This window comes from Engystomops pustulosus, chromosome 3 (genome assembly GCF_040894005.1).
Source record: "Engystomops pustulosus chromosome 3, aEngPut4.maternal, whole genome shotgun sequence".
Classification (NCBI taxonomy): Eukaryota; Metazoa; Chordata; class Amphibia; order Anura; family Leptodactylidae; genus Engystomops; species Engystomops pustulosus.
The window spans coordinates 111475805-111490797 of record NC_092413.1 but is presented as its reverse complement, the minus strand read 5'-3'; the positions used below and the strand labels follow the sequence as shown (position 1 = coordinate 111490797).

General features: G+C 38.2%; 1 protein-coding gene across 1 annotated transcript in view; it reads left to right on the top strand.

Annotated features, from left to right (window-relative positions):
- The window catches only part of AFG1L (AFG1 like ATPase), a 114861-nt gene that overhangs the window by 17350 nt on the left and 82518 nt on the right, over positions 1–14993 (top strand). Inside the window, exons 3-5 of the mRNA XM_072141834.1 lie at positions 2494–2545; positions 3550–3651; positions 7977–8107. Of these exons, the coding sequence (XP_071997935.1) occupies positions 2494–2545; positions 3550–3651; positions 7977–8107 (285 nt within the window). The remainder of the gene's footprint in view (positions 1–2493; positions 2546–3549; positions 3652–7976; positions 8108–14993) is intronic.

The following is a 14993-nucleotide window of genomic DNA, read 5'->3' as shown; positions in this document are numbered from 1 at the left end:
TGCCGGTACTTCATGCATTGCCTGTGTTTTCTGCAGCCATCTGTGCTCAATTTTTGCTGCAGAAGGGTTTTTTATTTAGGACAAAATATTACAGGCGGTCCCCTACTTAAGAACACTCGACTTACATACGACCCCTAGTTACAAATGGACCTCTGGATATTGGTAATTTATTCTACTTTAGTCCTAGGCGACAATGATCAGCGGTAACAGTTATCACAGGTGTCTGTAATGAAGCTTTAGTGTTAATCCTGGTTCTTATGAAAACCCAACATTTTAAAAATCCAATTGTCACAGAGACCAAAAAAGTTCTGGCTGGGATTACAATGATAAAATATATAGTTCCGACTTACATACAAACTCAACTTAAGAACAAACCTACAGACCCTATCTTGTATGTAACCCGGGGACTGCCTGTATACCGAATGGATCACTGTAAGACTTTATCAGGGACATAACTTTATGAAAGATCCAAGGAAACAGCGCTGCAATGAAGTATAAATGGTTTATTTACCAACAGTGAGAAACACACAGTGTTTCAGCCCCTCCATGGAGGCATTTTCAGGGAACGTAATTTTAAGTGTATAAAAGCTCATTGTTTTGAGCACATAAAACTTCTGATAAATTCCCTTTAATGCAATACTGTGTTTTTCTTGCATTTGTGTTCATGTTGAGCAAAAAATGCATTTTAGAATATTTTCTAGTTTCCAGGTATATTAATAGTTCATTTAGAGAGTATTTATAAAACACTGTTGCCCTTACATTATAGAAATATATGTTTTGTTAGAAAAAGACCCTTGCATCTTCATTCTCTACATCCAGATGATCAGTTCTCAGATGTGTATGTATTAATGCAGTTTACTCTAATAATATTTGCCAGTTAATGAAGGTTTGATCTGCCTATTGTTTTCCATGCATCTAAACAACAGTGATCTTGGCAATTCTACTGCTCCCTCTGGAATCTTATTAATCTGCATCATTTTATGTTGTAGCACATTTTCTATGAAGCTGTAGGTTTAAAGGATTTATAAATATCTGAGTAAGAACCCTTAAAGTGATGTGTAGCGTTTGTCAGTCTATTGTATTACATACTCATCAGCCTTTTGTTTTTCCGTTATTATCATTAATACATGATTTCTGTATGCTATAGCAAACAGAAGTGACTCAAAATGAGGAGAGGAAACCACTTCAAGAAAGAATTGCCACTGAAGAATATCAATTACAGAAGAATGTAACTTGACAGTTGGTGATTCAGACTTCAGGGAATAGTAAAGGAACAGGGTCTTAATTCAATCAAATGTATTATTACTTATAATGACTGGGTAAAAAGAGTTTTACAAGATTAGAAACATGGGTTTTTAACGTTCTCCAAGAAATGGCACATAGTCTTATGGACTTGAGACTAAATATTTGCAAATCCAGCCATCTCCTAAGACAAATGTGACTCTGTGACTAGTCAGTCCTTCATAATCTTCTTTTGATCTACTGCTTATATAAAATGAATAATTATCCTCTGATGCCTGCAGCAATCATGGAGGATTAATCAAGGTCCAAGAATGTTAAAACCAATGTTCCACTGATACCCAACTTGTGAAAAAAACCAAGGTGTTGTCTGGGCGTTTACAAAGAATCTATTTCGCGACTGGGGGCTTACCTCCTCCAGTGCTCTTAGTCCTGCAGCCCTGCCCTTCACTGCAGGCAGGCACTCCGGTTCAGCCCCATGTGATGCATTATCACTTTCAATGTCTATCAGGCAAGAGGCAGTGGTCGGATTGGAGTGCCTCTGCAAAGAAACAGCTACGGCAGTGCCGGGTGGCGCCGTGGGACTATGGGAGTACTAGCGGAGGTAAGAATATTATTTTTATTGTGTTTATAACCCACCGAGCCTGATAAAAATATTTTGTAAAGCCAGAGTACCCCCTTAAAGAGGACCTGTCACCCAAATTTTAGGCACTAGGAGCTGCTTACTAAAGTCACTGCCAGCCTATGGAGTCAGTGGGGCGGTCTGGGGAAGAGGCATCGCCTGATTACACTGTACCCCACCGCAGTGTTAGATAGCGTTACCGGAGGTTTCCGTTAACTCTATCCTTCTAACACTGCGATGTTTGTTCAAGCACTAGGAGCTGCTTACTTTAGTAAGCAGCTCCTAGTGCCGAAATGTGGGTGACAGGTCCTCTTAAAGCCAGTGTGAAAAGTCCAAAAGAAATGTATATAAAATGTCAATGTGTGAACAATCATTTTTTCCCCCTGGAAAACTAACACATAACTGATAAAGAGTGTACACAGAATCATCACATTTTTCAGAAGTGTCTGAGAGAAAATTGTTCTAGTTGCTCATGCCAACCAATCAGAGCTCAGCTTTAATTTATTAAACTGCTGTGGGGAAAATTAAAGCTGAGCTCTGATTGGTTGCCGTGAGCCACTGAAACAGTTTTGCTCTCAGACACTATTATGTGCAGTTCCATTCACCCTTTATTCTTTTTTTCCTCATTTTAGCTTTTCACTAAACGAAAGCCCCCAAAAGGCCTGTATGTGTTTGGTGATGTAGGTAAGTGATATTTTCTTAAGTTTTGTAATACTGTTCTGTTTTGGGAAAATGTACAAATCAAAGCCCCAAAAGCAAAAATCAACACACAGATACACCCAAGAGAAAATGCATGGTTATCACCAAGGGGTGTTACTAGAAATGACTGTTCCTCAACGCAAACTTTTAACTAGGCCAACACCTTTTCTTACACAAGATCCTGCATGTGAAGCTGACAGTCTTGTGTCATAGAAGGCACTGTCATACTTCACACAGGACTGCCTGTTATCTATGGGGGGAGAGGCAGCAGTCCTATGTAAGGCACAGATGAAATGAGAAGATGATGGATACAATTATATCTCAGCTTGGGGATTTTGTGGGGACAGGCAGTGTAAGTATTTAACACATAATGACAAAATAGCTCTAATTCCATGTACAGCATAGGAATCAAGCTCAGTACCTCCATATTAAACATATACACCCTCCTAAATGATATGCATGCCGTTTCTCCAAATAAAATACACTCAGTTATTGTGTTATTGTTAAACTAATAGAATATGAAACAAAAATTGTGCGATTGTGTGAACGCCTGGCCCACCACTTTTCTATAGCATAAAACTCAGGGGTCTGAATTGGTGGAATTTGCTCTCCAATTTACTAAGAGGCCAGAGCCTCTAAGTGGATATGGGTGCAGGACTGCCAGTGGAGGAAATTAAGCTTCGGCACCAGCTCACCCTGAGCTGGTGCCCGGTATTTCCTTCTTACATCTGCCACTTCAAGTGGTAGGTTTCCTTTAATGAATTCCCCCATTGTAAGGGTGGGGGAGGGTGAGATAGTGTAGCATCTTATGAAGCCAGGGTGATACAGGGATGTTTCCCTGTAACAATAAAAGTTATGTTCTAGTATTCCACATAATGTGATTATTACTTCAGGTTGTCTATGAGTTGCATCACTAGTAGGATAAATGTTCAATTGCATTAAGAAATTCACTGAAAGTACCAATACATTATTGTTTTTAATCATTTTAGGTACTGGCAAGACAATGGTAATGGATATGTTTTTTGAACATGTTGAAGTTCAACAGAAAAAGAGAGTGCACTTCCATGGTTTTATGCTTGATGTACATAAAAGTAAGGCATCCTTATTTTCCCTGATTAAGCTATTTATTTTCATTTTTTTGTTCTGTCTTCATTGTCTGTCTTATTTTACAAGAAAGAGTTCACTTGATTCATTATATTCAAGTACAGAAAAGATGTAACAATAATGCAGAAATTGATAGAATAAAGAACATATTAGCAATTTGTGCATATATAGACCACCAGCTAATTAGCTTGTCAGCCATGTTGGGTTCACATATTGGATATTAAGTTGCCATTCAACTAGTATATTCAACAAAATATCATGATAGCGAAGGTTATAGATAAAAAGGTGCACAAACACTTTTAATAGCTGTAAGCCAAATGCTTGTTCCACCATCAGCTAGTTCTCCTGACCCCCTATACAGATACAAGCTAGTTTCAGTTGAGTATATATGCGGTGTTTATGGGGAGTAGAGTATGTGTCAATAACACACTTCTTTGTGCAGCTGAGCTCAATGGAGAACATAGGTATCTGATATTGACACTTAAAGGTGTTGGCCACTTTACCACATGTATTTTTTAATGTGCATGTAAGTGCAGGATATTAGGTAATTTACCAATATACATCTATTCATAGTTCTGTTCCGCTTTCTTGATAAGTAAATTGAAGCCTCTTTTCTTTTGACTCATCAGCCAGACATTCCTGACCATAAAATGGTTGCAGACGGAGGTTCGTATATTCTTATCTGTCCATGGTCAATGGCCCTGCCAGGACCTTATGATAGTTCTGGCAGGGTGATTGTTCATGGACACTTCGAGATAACATGATTCTCTATCAGCAGACATTTTATGGTCAGGAATGTCTGCCTGATGAGGAAAAAGAAAGGAGGCTTTAATTTACATGTCAATAAATGAGAATTCCAGCAAAAAGTTTCTTTTTCAGTAGTGACACTTGTGTATTTACATAGAGCCATTACAAATAAAGTGAACATTTTTAAGTGTTCATTTATGTTAAGGTTGCTGAATATGGCTTCAAGTCAAGGAGAACCCCAAAGTCATTATCTCAGAAAATTTTAGTAATAATCCAAAGTGACCCACAAAGGCTTCCTATGCTTTTTAGAAGGTCCCATAGTCTAGTTCAGTAGGGAAAGACTAAATTACACACTCCGCAAGGAGGGTAAACCACAAAGGCCATTGCTAAACAAGCTGGCAGTTCATAGAGTGCTTTATCAAAGCATAATAATGGTGCCATATCATCTGCGGGTGTAGGTCTACCATGTTTTATCAAGAATCTATGGCTATTGTCATTAGATGAGAGCAGCTAAAGGCTGCTATCAAAGTAACCTGGGCGTCCAGAACACCTCAGCAGTGCCTTCAGCTGTTCTACTCCATGCTATACAAAAGGATCCCCGACTAAATATTGAGTGTATTTATTTTACATACTTTTAATTCTCCAACATTTCTGTGTTCAAAAATTTGTATATAGTTTGTCTTATATTATAATCTAGTTTTCTGACTTTTGGGTTTTCCTTCACTATAAAACATAATCCTCAACATTAACATACATAAACACTTGAAAAAGATCTCTGTTTGTATTGACTCTATATAAGAGTTTCACTTTTTGAATTCAATTACTGAAGAAAAAAACTTTTTTGTGATATTCTAATTATTGAGAAGCACTTGTAATATGTGCATGATATATTATGGTATCTCCTAATACAGCTCACAAAGCCTGGGACATGTCCTATCTTTCCCCGTGTGTATGGCCCGTACGTTGTGCATTTCTATGGAGAGGAGAGTGGTCACCCCTCCTCCTCTCTGTGGTGCCGGACATATGCCAGCCCGGATACAGCCCAGTGGGCATATGTTTCTGTGAATCCAGCCTAAGACCCGCGATTTATGTGAAATATTTAATTTCTTTTGTATTTCCATGATTGTGCTTACCAAATGAATAAAGAGGATGTGCCATTTGGACCGTACCATCAGAGCTGTAAAAATTTACCCCATAGGAAAATGGCACAAATGTGTTTTTTGTTTAATTTCATTATATTGGATTTCCTGCTTTCCAGGACATTGCATGGGATATTAAATGGTGCCGCTAAGAAGTTCAAATTCATAGCTCTGTAAACAGTGTATAACAGTAACTAGCTCTGGAATTTGGCAGGAGGAGAGTAAAAAATGGAAGAAAAACCAAAACCAAAAGGGCATTGGTGATCAGGGGTCAAGATATATAGAAAATAATGTAGTCCATGGTCTTATTTCTTTTGTTTTTCTTAGTCAAGAAAATTAATTTCCTATTTCCATTGTGTTGAAGGCTACTTAACCATTTAATGACATGTACAGGAGGGGTTGTTAAGACTGTATGGAAAGGGATCACGGACAGAGCCTTCTCCATAGAGGGAGGTTGTCTGCTGTCTTAAAACACAAACCGCACCAATCACCACCTAAATGGCAATGGTGAATGGGTACTGACATTTTGGCCCAATTGTTCTAAATATAGCTTTAAAGAGAGACTCTTAGATCCTCAGTACCCCCAAAACCTATTTAGAAAGAGTAAAAACATGCACCAAAATCCGGTCGCGTGCGACACAATCCCTAGTGCGATCCCTGAAAAGTCGTAAAACCCGACGAAAATTGAGCCGCGGGACCTTTAGTAAATAAGCCCCATTATGTGTTTGCATGGTATTTTAAAATACATTGCAAAATAAATCTCAAAATACATCCATGTTCTTACTATCATTAATACTGATGTGTTTTAGGATGCATTTTTTGTGCCTTTCAAAAGGCAATGAAAACGCATTCTATAAATGTGGCCTTAGAATATACAGGTAACATTTCCATGTAACAGAAGATGTGCCCCCAAAATCGTATTTACTGGTGGGCCCTAGACCCCCCCAGTTCGACCCTCGGACAGCAAATTTGCTTCTGCTTTTTCACCCCTGTAGCTGTGGTTGCCTTTTTGTGCATGGTAGGCACCATAGTGTTCTGAATACAAATTTTGAAAATGTGACCTTGAACTAGCAGTCTGATTTGCATATCCATTTAATGATGATCATCTCTGGATTGCTTTATTTATTTGTAACCACAAAGGTATGTTTCTTGTCCTATTGAAGGGCCCCACACATTACAATTATTGGTTTGGCAATGAGCAATTAAAGGCTGCTGTGGTCACAGAAGGGTGAGAGCACTGTGTTGCAGAGAAAGACAAGTTCTCTTGTTTCCAACCCCTTTTCCTACTAGCCAGTTTTTTTCTAGTGTAAGTGCAATTTATGCAAAACCCCTTTAAGTTATTTTTTATATCTCTAAAAACGACCAGTTTTTTTTCTTCTCCGGTTATTTTATTAATGACAGTTGAACCAATGATAATATTCACAGAACAATGATTGTTGAAAATGTTGGATATTAGAAAGAAAACTGAATATATTAAAGACAAACTGTCACCATAATTTTACCCAACAATGCCTGCTGGTAAAGGGTTAGTAGTCCTCCCCATATCACCTAAAATTAGCTGCCAGTGAGGCACTGTACCTTAATTACAGCCATTTTTCTGATATGCAAATTAGCTTGACTCTTATATTCAAGATATGACTATCTATTTTCTCCCAGGCTGCCGAAGAACCATGCCCCCTTATTTTGATTGTGTCCCTCCAAATCCTTGTCCTGCCTCCTTGTACTTAGGGACTGTATGCCAATATTTAACTACAGACATATAATGCTCTTTTTATTTATAGGAAATATTGTGTTAATGGTTCCATTCATGTCATGTGACCAGGCAGATGTCATCTAAGGTCCTATAACCTTTACATTTGCAAAATGTACCCCATGTATGTATCTGATCACATAAAATCACAGCATGCCTGCATGGACTTTTACTCCTCTCCATCCTCCATGGTGGCATGTTGTGATTTCATAGGATTAGATACATACCTTTGCTATATTTTGCAAATGTAAAGGGTTTAGGACCTTAGATAACATCACCCTGGTCACATGACATGAAGTTTTGAATAGTGAGAAGGTATAAAGCATGGGGAGGAGGAGATGGGAAGGGCCAGTCAAGCAGGACACACCCCCTCTGAACCAGGTAGGATAATATAAGGTGGATTTATGGGGATGTAAGGGAAACAATTTTTAGCAAAAAGAGGGTGTCCGTTAATAGGGCTCCAGGGGAACCTGTTACTAACTGTATTCGTGAAAGTATGCTGACGGGTTCCTTTTTAAAGTAATTTTTATATTAAAAAAACACAATCAATCAAAGGATGTTCATTATATCTTCTGTAACATTGCTTATTGTCGAGAATAAAGACATGGGCATTTTTTTCTAATGTAACAATTTCTATTCTTAAACTTGTAAAAGCTTGTTTATCTGTCATTTTTAGGAATACACAGACTTAAGAAAACCTTGCCAAAAAGGAAAGCAGGATTCATGGCTAAAACATATGACCCCATTGCCCCAATTGCTGAAGAAATAAGTGAAGAAGCCTGTCTTTTATGCTTTGATGAGTTTCAGGTAAGAAATGGTTAATAGCAACTGATTGTTTAATCCAATATGCGACTTCTTATGCGGTAACAGCTCCCTGACCAAATATCAAATAAAGAGCCCTGCATCATAAGCATGCCAATTTTGAGAAACTATGGGACCTGAATGCAGTGATATTAAAATACAAATATTCATATGCAAGTTGGCAAAGTGTCCCCTTAATTTTACAAATATTATGACACGGCACCTCACACTCCTGTAGACCTCCTTGTATTGCAACCACCCGTGTCTGAATAGTAATACTGATCCATTTTCTCATAGACAGTGAGCTCGCCAATTTCAATTACTCCTATAGTACTATATGAAATGGCGGGACACATGCATATTCATACACTTAGTGAGGATGGGACCCCTGTTTTTGTGAATGGCGACTCCATTCTTGTGATTGACGAGGGGTCCCAGTAGTCGGACACCACCAATCAGATTGTTATTAAGTATTAGAATTATTAAAAGAAAGCTACATAAGGTTTTATCTGCTGCTGTAGACTAAATTCATCTACAAAAAATGACTTTGTATGAGATATACCTCCAAAATGCAGATTTTTAAAAACAAAGTAAAATTTAAAAATTTGAACAGGATGTGCATACTTTGTGCCAACACTAATTACTGGTTATATATGCTTATATTTGCTATTCATTATGTGGCTCTGTACCAATCAGCCGATGACAGAGTCCCAGGCACTTACACATGTAAATTAACTATTAGATTTTTCTTTTCCCTTTTTTTTTCTTAGTTAAGTGAGTCATAATAGAAAGCAACTCTGGGTCATAATAAATCTTTTCTCTTAAATGCTAATGAAATTTCTCCATTCTCTTCATTAGTAGACTGCCATTAGTGGTAATTTGTAGCCTTCTCTTTTGTTCTACGGTATAATGAATGCAAGATACTAGAAAAAATAAAAAAGTCTATTACAAGAATACATTGCCCATTGTTTTTCTGCATACTTCTCCCGCTCTGAAACAGAGCTGTAATTTTACAGTATAAGTAAGGGGACAAGATCAAAAGAGAGTAAATTGGCAAGCAAGCACATCAAGTGACTCTTGCTTTATTAATTAGATAGCTTTTACAAATCAATTTATTCTCCCAAGGCAAAAGGCATCCGATTCATGCCGCATCAAAACACTACATTATAGCCTCAGGCACATGTATTCAGGATGTTTTTTCTTCATCTCTTTGACAGTTTGGTATATTTCTGTTGCTCATATAATCCAAATGTTATTACAGAGCTTTCCAAACACTAGTTCAGAAGTAATGTTTGCCTCTGTAAAAGGGAAATTGTTACAACTGTAATACGACATAAAGAGCAGAGTTAAATGCACATAAATTGCATGACAATTATCCGAAGCCACTCCATAAAGGCTCTTGTACGAACTTGTATTTTGTCACTTATGTCAAGCGCCTGTTCTGGAGCAACAATGATACCATTGGACTTGTTTATCTGCCTCTATTATGTTACTGATGAGAACGCATCTAGAAATGTTATACTTCCTCACAACATTTTAGCATATTTTCTATTGATGGTTAGGAACATTTTCATTACTGGGCTACATGAGCTTGGCTACACTGGCTCCACGAATTTCTGTTCTTTATTCTGCACATTTTATTGTCCAAATTGTAAAATGAATCATAAATATTTAATTCTATTTGTTTGTTTTTTTTCCTATCAAGCAACTGATGTGACAAACATTGTTGGAACAAAAGTTTGTCTGGCAATCAAATTTCCTAAACTCTTAGAATATTGTAGCCACTGTATGATTTTTCTTGTAACGGCAAAATATTACGTCTTTAAAATAGTTGTCTGGGTATATTAAAAAATGATATATGGTTGTGAATATTTTAAAAATAAAATTTTATATGTTATAATATATAATTATATATATATATATATATATATATATATATATATATATATATATATATATATATATATATTTACCTCTCTCCCAGCTCCTATTCAGCTGCGGCGCCACCTGCGGGGTCTCTGTTTGATTATGGGCAGTGCTTTATAGGTACATGCCTACCACAGCACTATTTTCACGCTGCAGCAGCTGGAACGCACTGCCTGCCTCTGTAACCAAACAGAGATCTGGCAGTGATGGGCGGTGCCGCAGATGAATGGGAGCAGAGAGAGAGGTTAGTATATTTTCGCTTTTTTTTTTCAAGCCCTCCCCCTCCTAGCCATATATAAACATTTTTATTACATCAACAACCCCTTTTAATATATATATTATTTAAAAACAAAAGTATAAATTTTGCTTTGTCCTTAAAACTATTGTAGGTATAAATCTATGTAGTGGTTACCCAGAATCTGACTACACAACAACACATAATAACAAAGTCCATTTATAATAACAATTCCTTTATTTACATAGCGCACACAGATTACACAGCGATACACAAAGCTTGCCAAATCTGTCCCCGTCCACAATGGGGCACACAATCTAATCAACCTGCCAGTAGGTTTTGGAGTGTGGGAGAAAACCGGAGGACCCAGAGGAAACCCACACAAACACAAAGAGAACATACAGACTGTTTGCAGATGTTGACCCTGTGATTTGAACCCAGGGCTACTAGGCTGGATGCTGGGTGCTGTAAGGCTGTAATGCTAACCACTATTCTACTGTACTGCCCATTTGAGCTCCATTTATCAAAATTGTGAATTGTTTTAGCTCCTATCTCTCCCTAGGCTGTTCACTGCAAAATCCCAGGATGTGGGCGGGGCCTGTATAAGCAGACACATTATAATCCATCGAGTTCTTTGGGGTGACAATGTGGTTACATTATCAGGGTACATGTGTATATATATATTTTCATGTGGCTCCTCACATTGTACTAACACTCTGACACATAGAAAGAGAGATGAGACAGATCAGAGATGATGAGATGCATGAGGCCTATTACACAGAGGCTGACAGACTTTTACACTGTGAGCTTCGCTACATCTGAGTTCTCATGGATATGTTCCTGCCTCCCACTTCCACCAGATCACTTCTCTCCTTGTAGTTTGCAGCTCCTCTCTGCTCAGGATGTGCTGGCAGGAAGTGAATCAGTGAAAGTCAGTCTGAACTCAGGGGGCGTGGCTACAGGCTCAGAGCAGAAAGACACAGAAACTCAGCAAGCACAGCCATCACACAGAAATCCAAGATGGTGGCTGGCCCTAAGTCAGAAGTGACAGGGTCGGGTCTAGGGGCAACTGAAATTGTGTACACGAGGACTGATAGAGACAGTTGTGGAATCCTGTATTTTTGTTAATAACAGTAAATTAGAGAATGTGTTATTCTTTTATCCAGAGTGCATAAAAGAAACTAGTCTTTGTGGGAATACCCCTGTAAACCCCTCACAACTCAGATTCATCTTGATCTAAAAAATCAACATATAGTGGAAACCAGATGTTTACATGCACTATATAAAAAGACACGTATGCTTATGTTTTGCTCACTATTTGACAGCTCACTGAAAAAACGGATAATAGGTAAAACTTAACTTTTAATTGGCTGAATTCTGCAAAATAACCCTATCTGACCAGGCCTCATATAGCCTATTACACCTTATTGCATACCTAGATCTACCACTAGGTGTCCTATATTCTAGGGTCCAACACCTCTAGTGGATAAGCTAGGAGGTAAAAGGCTAAATCTGAGACATCCAGCTGATTAATGTACTAGTCTGTGTATATAAATCTCACTATGTACAATATGATATATAGCTATATATGTCTCTTGTAGTGGGTGTACCATAAATTAGTCGGTGTACCATAGATTAGGGTGTACCATAGATGCATTTTTGTTGCACCCTTCTCATTACAGTCCCTTTTCTATATTACAACAGTGGATGTAATCCTTGTGCATAATGCCTCCTCTCTCAGGATTTGATTATCCCAATCCCCTTTTCTTGGCGATGGTCTTACGTTTTCAATTGCCTGGAAGGATAGGACTTTCGGGTCACCCTGATGAAATTGGTGCACATGTTTCGGGATGAGTTTGTCCCTGGCATTTGTCACATCTCCCACATGTTCCAAAATGCAAGTTTTAAATTCGCAAGACGTTTTTCCCACATAGTTTAGTAGGCAAGGGCTTGTGATGAGGTAAACCACACCCTTCGTGTGACAGTTGACAAATTCCTTGTTCTCATAGGTAATACCCGTAGACGTACTTTTAAACTTCTTACTTTGGTAGATGTATTTACAGGCCTTGCACCTTCCACATTTAAAAGTACCTTTTATCCGACACTTATCCAACCACGTTTTCTCAGAAACAGACGGGGTAAGGAAGCTATGGATCAATCGGTCCTTCAAATTCCGTCCTCTCCTGTATGTAACAGATGGAGAGCTTCCCACTCAATCTCTGATGTCCACGTCTTTTTTGAGAACTTACCAGAATTTCTTCAGTATGTTCCTCACTGCTGCTCCACAGTTCAATTCCTCATGACAAAGGCATGTTGGCAATGGAGCACTTTCTATCCACTAGTGTTACTCATTTACGTGGACACAACCAATTGATTGCTGACCTTGTGCTATTCATCTTAGAGCACACTATTTTATGTTTGATGGACGCTTCTTCCACCAGCTCAGAGGTACGGCCATGGGGGAGCCGATGGCCCCAATGTACGCTAACCTCTTTCTGGGCTGGAGGGAGGAGCGTCTGGTTTTTACTCAGGAGATGCCTTTATTGAATAAACCTCTTATTAATACTGTATTGAGCAACTACACCATATAACATCTTTATGGTGGTAAGAGGGATGATGTGCGCCTCGATCTGAGTGTTACTTTGTTCTTTTTTTTTCTGTTGGATTTTACAAGGATCAGATAATAGTCACCTAGGGTTTCATTATCCCGAACCTATGGAGACGAGGGCCTTGTATCTTACACATGGCACTTGATGGAGTTAATGACATTACATTAATTCATATACACGGGGACTGTAATCATAGCCCAACATGACATCTAGTTGTTGTTGTCTTTATTTTCTCCTGATATATATAGTAACATTGTGGGACCAGTATGTGATTTTGACTGAAACATAATGCTATGTAATAGAAGGGATCCTTCCCTCTGGCATGGGTACCCTTCATCATGTATAGATTTTTGGGTATCAGCCATAGACTAGGTTAAATTTAGTAAACTGAACATGCCTGGTCTGTGTACACCCGATTTACCTTTATCTAATAATAATCTCTATATCTGTATACTACCACATTAGCAATCTATTATGTGCAGATATATGTAGGCTGAGAGTCCAGACCGTAATATAACAGATTGTATTGATGGGTGCTGTGATTGTGCATCAGCGATTAGACTGTAAACTTGTCTACATACGCTGACAAAGTGGATATTGGCACTAATGCATCTCTAATTTTGGATTATGCACTAAGTACACAACATGCTATAAGCATACCTGCGGTATAATTGGTTGTTCCGACTTTTCTTCCAATCGGTCTGAAGGCATGTCTCGGATGATACTTTCTCTTGCGGCAGAATACCGCTATCAGTATCAGGACGTGTCTGGAGGGGATTCCCATGTAAGCTCCTCCCCATCCTCCTCCATGATTGGTTACTCGGCCTGAACCAGCAGGCATCATGAGTAATGTCTGGAGGTGGGTGGTATGGGGCGGAACCTTATCCACTATATATCGGCATGCGCTCGTTCGCCTCAACTCGCGGCTGACAATTTAACCGCAGGCGCCCACCATCAGGACGCCGGCATTCTGTTTTTTACTTTTGTTCTACCGTCTGTCTTTCAATAGTATAATCTAGACTCTCCTGATGAAATCAGTGGGAGAAACACGAGATTGAGATTAGGGACTAATCCTGTACAAATAATGGTGGATGAGACTTGTGTCTAAAAGATGCATCCACTTCTGTGTCATTGAAAGAGCATGCACAGTGAGGGATTCTTGAACTTTGCATTATGTAAGCATCCATGGGTGATTAGACATTTATTCTATAGAGCAACAGTGGTTTAGGATTATGCACAAGTATTACATCCACTGTTGTAATATAGAAAAGGGACTATAGTGAGAAGGGTGTAACATAAATGCATCGATGGTACACCCACTAATTTAAGGGCTCTAGCACTACAAGAGACATATATAGCTATATATCATATTGTACATAGTGAGGTTTATATACACAGACTAGTACATTAATCAGCTGGTTGTCTCAGATTTAGCCTTTTACCTCCTAGCTTATCCACTAGAGGTGTTGGACCTTAGAATATAGGACACCTAGTGGTAGATCTAGGTATGCGATAAGTTGCAATAGGCTGTATGAGCCCTGGTCAGATAGGGGGTTATTTTGCAGAATTCATTGGCAGACTTTTATTTGAGTTATCCCCTCTTGAATTTTTATGTGACGCTTTAAATTAAGTTTTACCTATTATCCGTTTTTTCAGTGAGCTGGTAATTACAATTTAAACGGTAATTTATACCAAGAATTTCAGTGAGAATATTTCTCACTATTTGACAGAATAAACTTGTTTCCTGTTTTAGGACAATTAGGATTACCTAAATTATTTAAATTTGCCAAAATGAGAGAAATCATATTTGAAGGCGTTTTTTTTACTTTCTGCAAAGTTAAAAGTTTACATACACTAAGGTTATAATGCCTTTAACCCCTTCTGGTGTAAGCCATATTCTTGCCTTAGGACCAGGCCTGATTTTTAAAATGTGCCCTGTGGCATTATAGAAGGTTATAACTTTGTAATGTTTTAACATATCCAGGGGATTTTGAGATTGTTTTCTCGTCACACATTGTACTTCAAAGTAATAGAAAAATTTTGATGATATCTTTTGTGTTTAGTTAAGGGAAGAAAATAGAAATTTGGTAAAAATTTAGAAAATATTATTCATTTTCCAAGT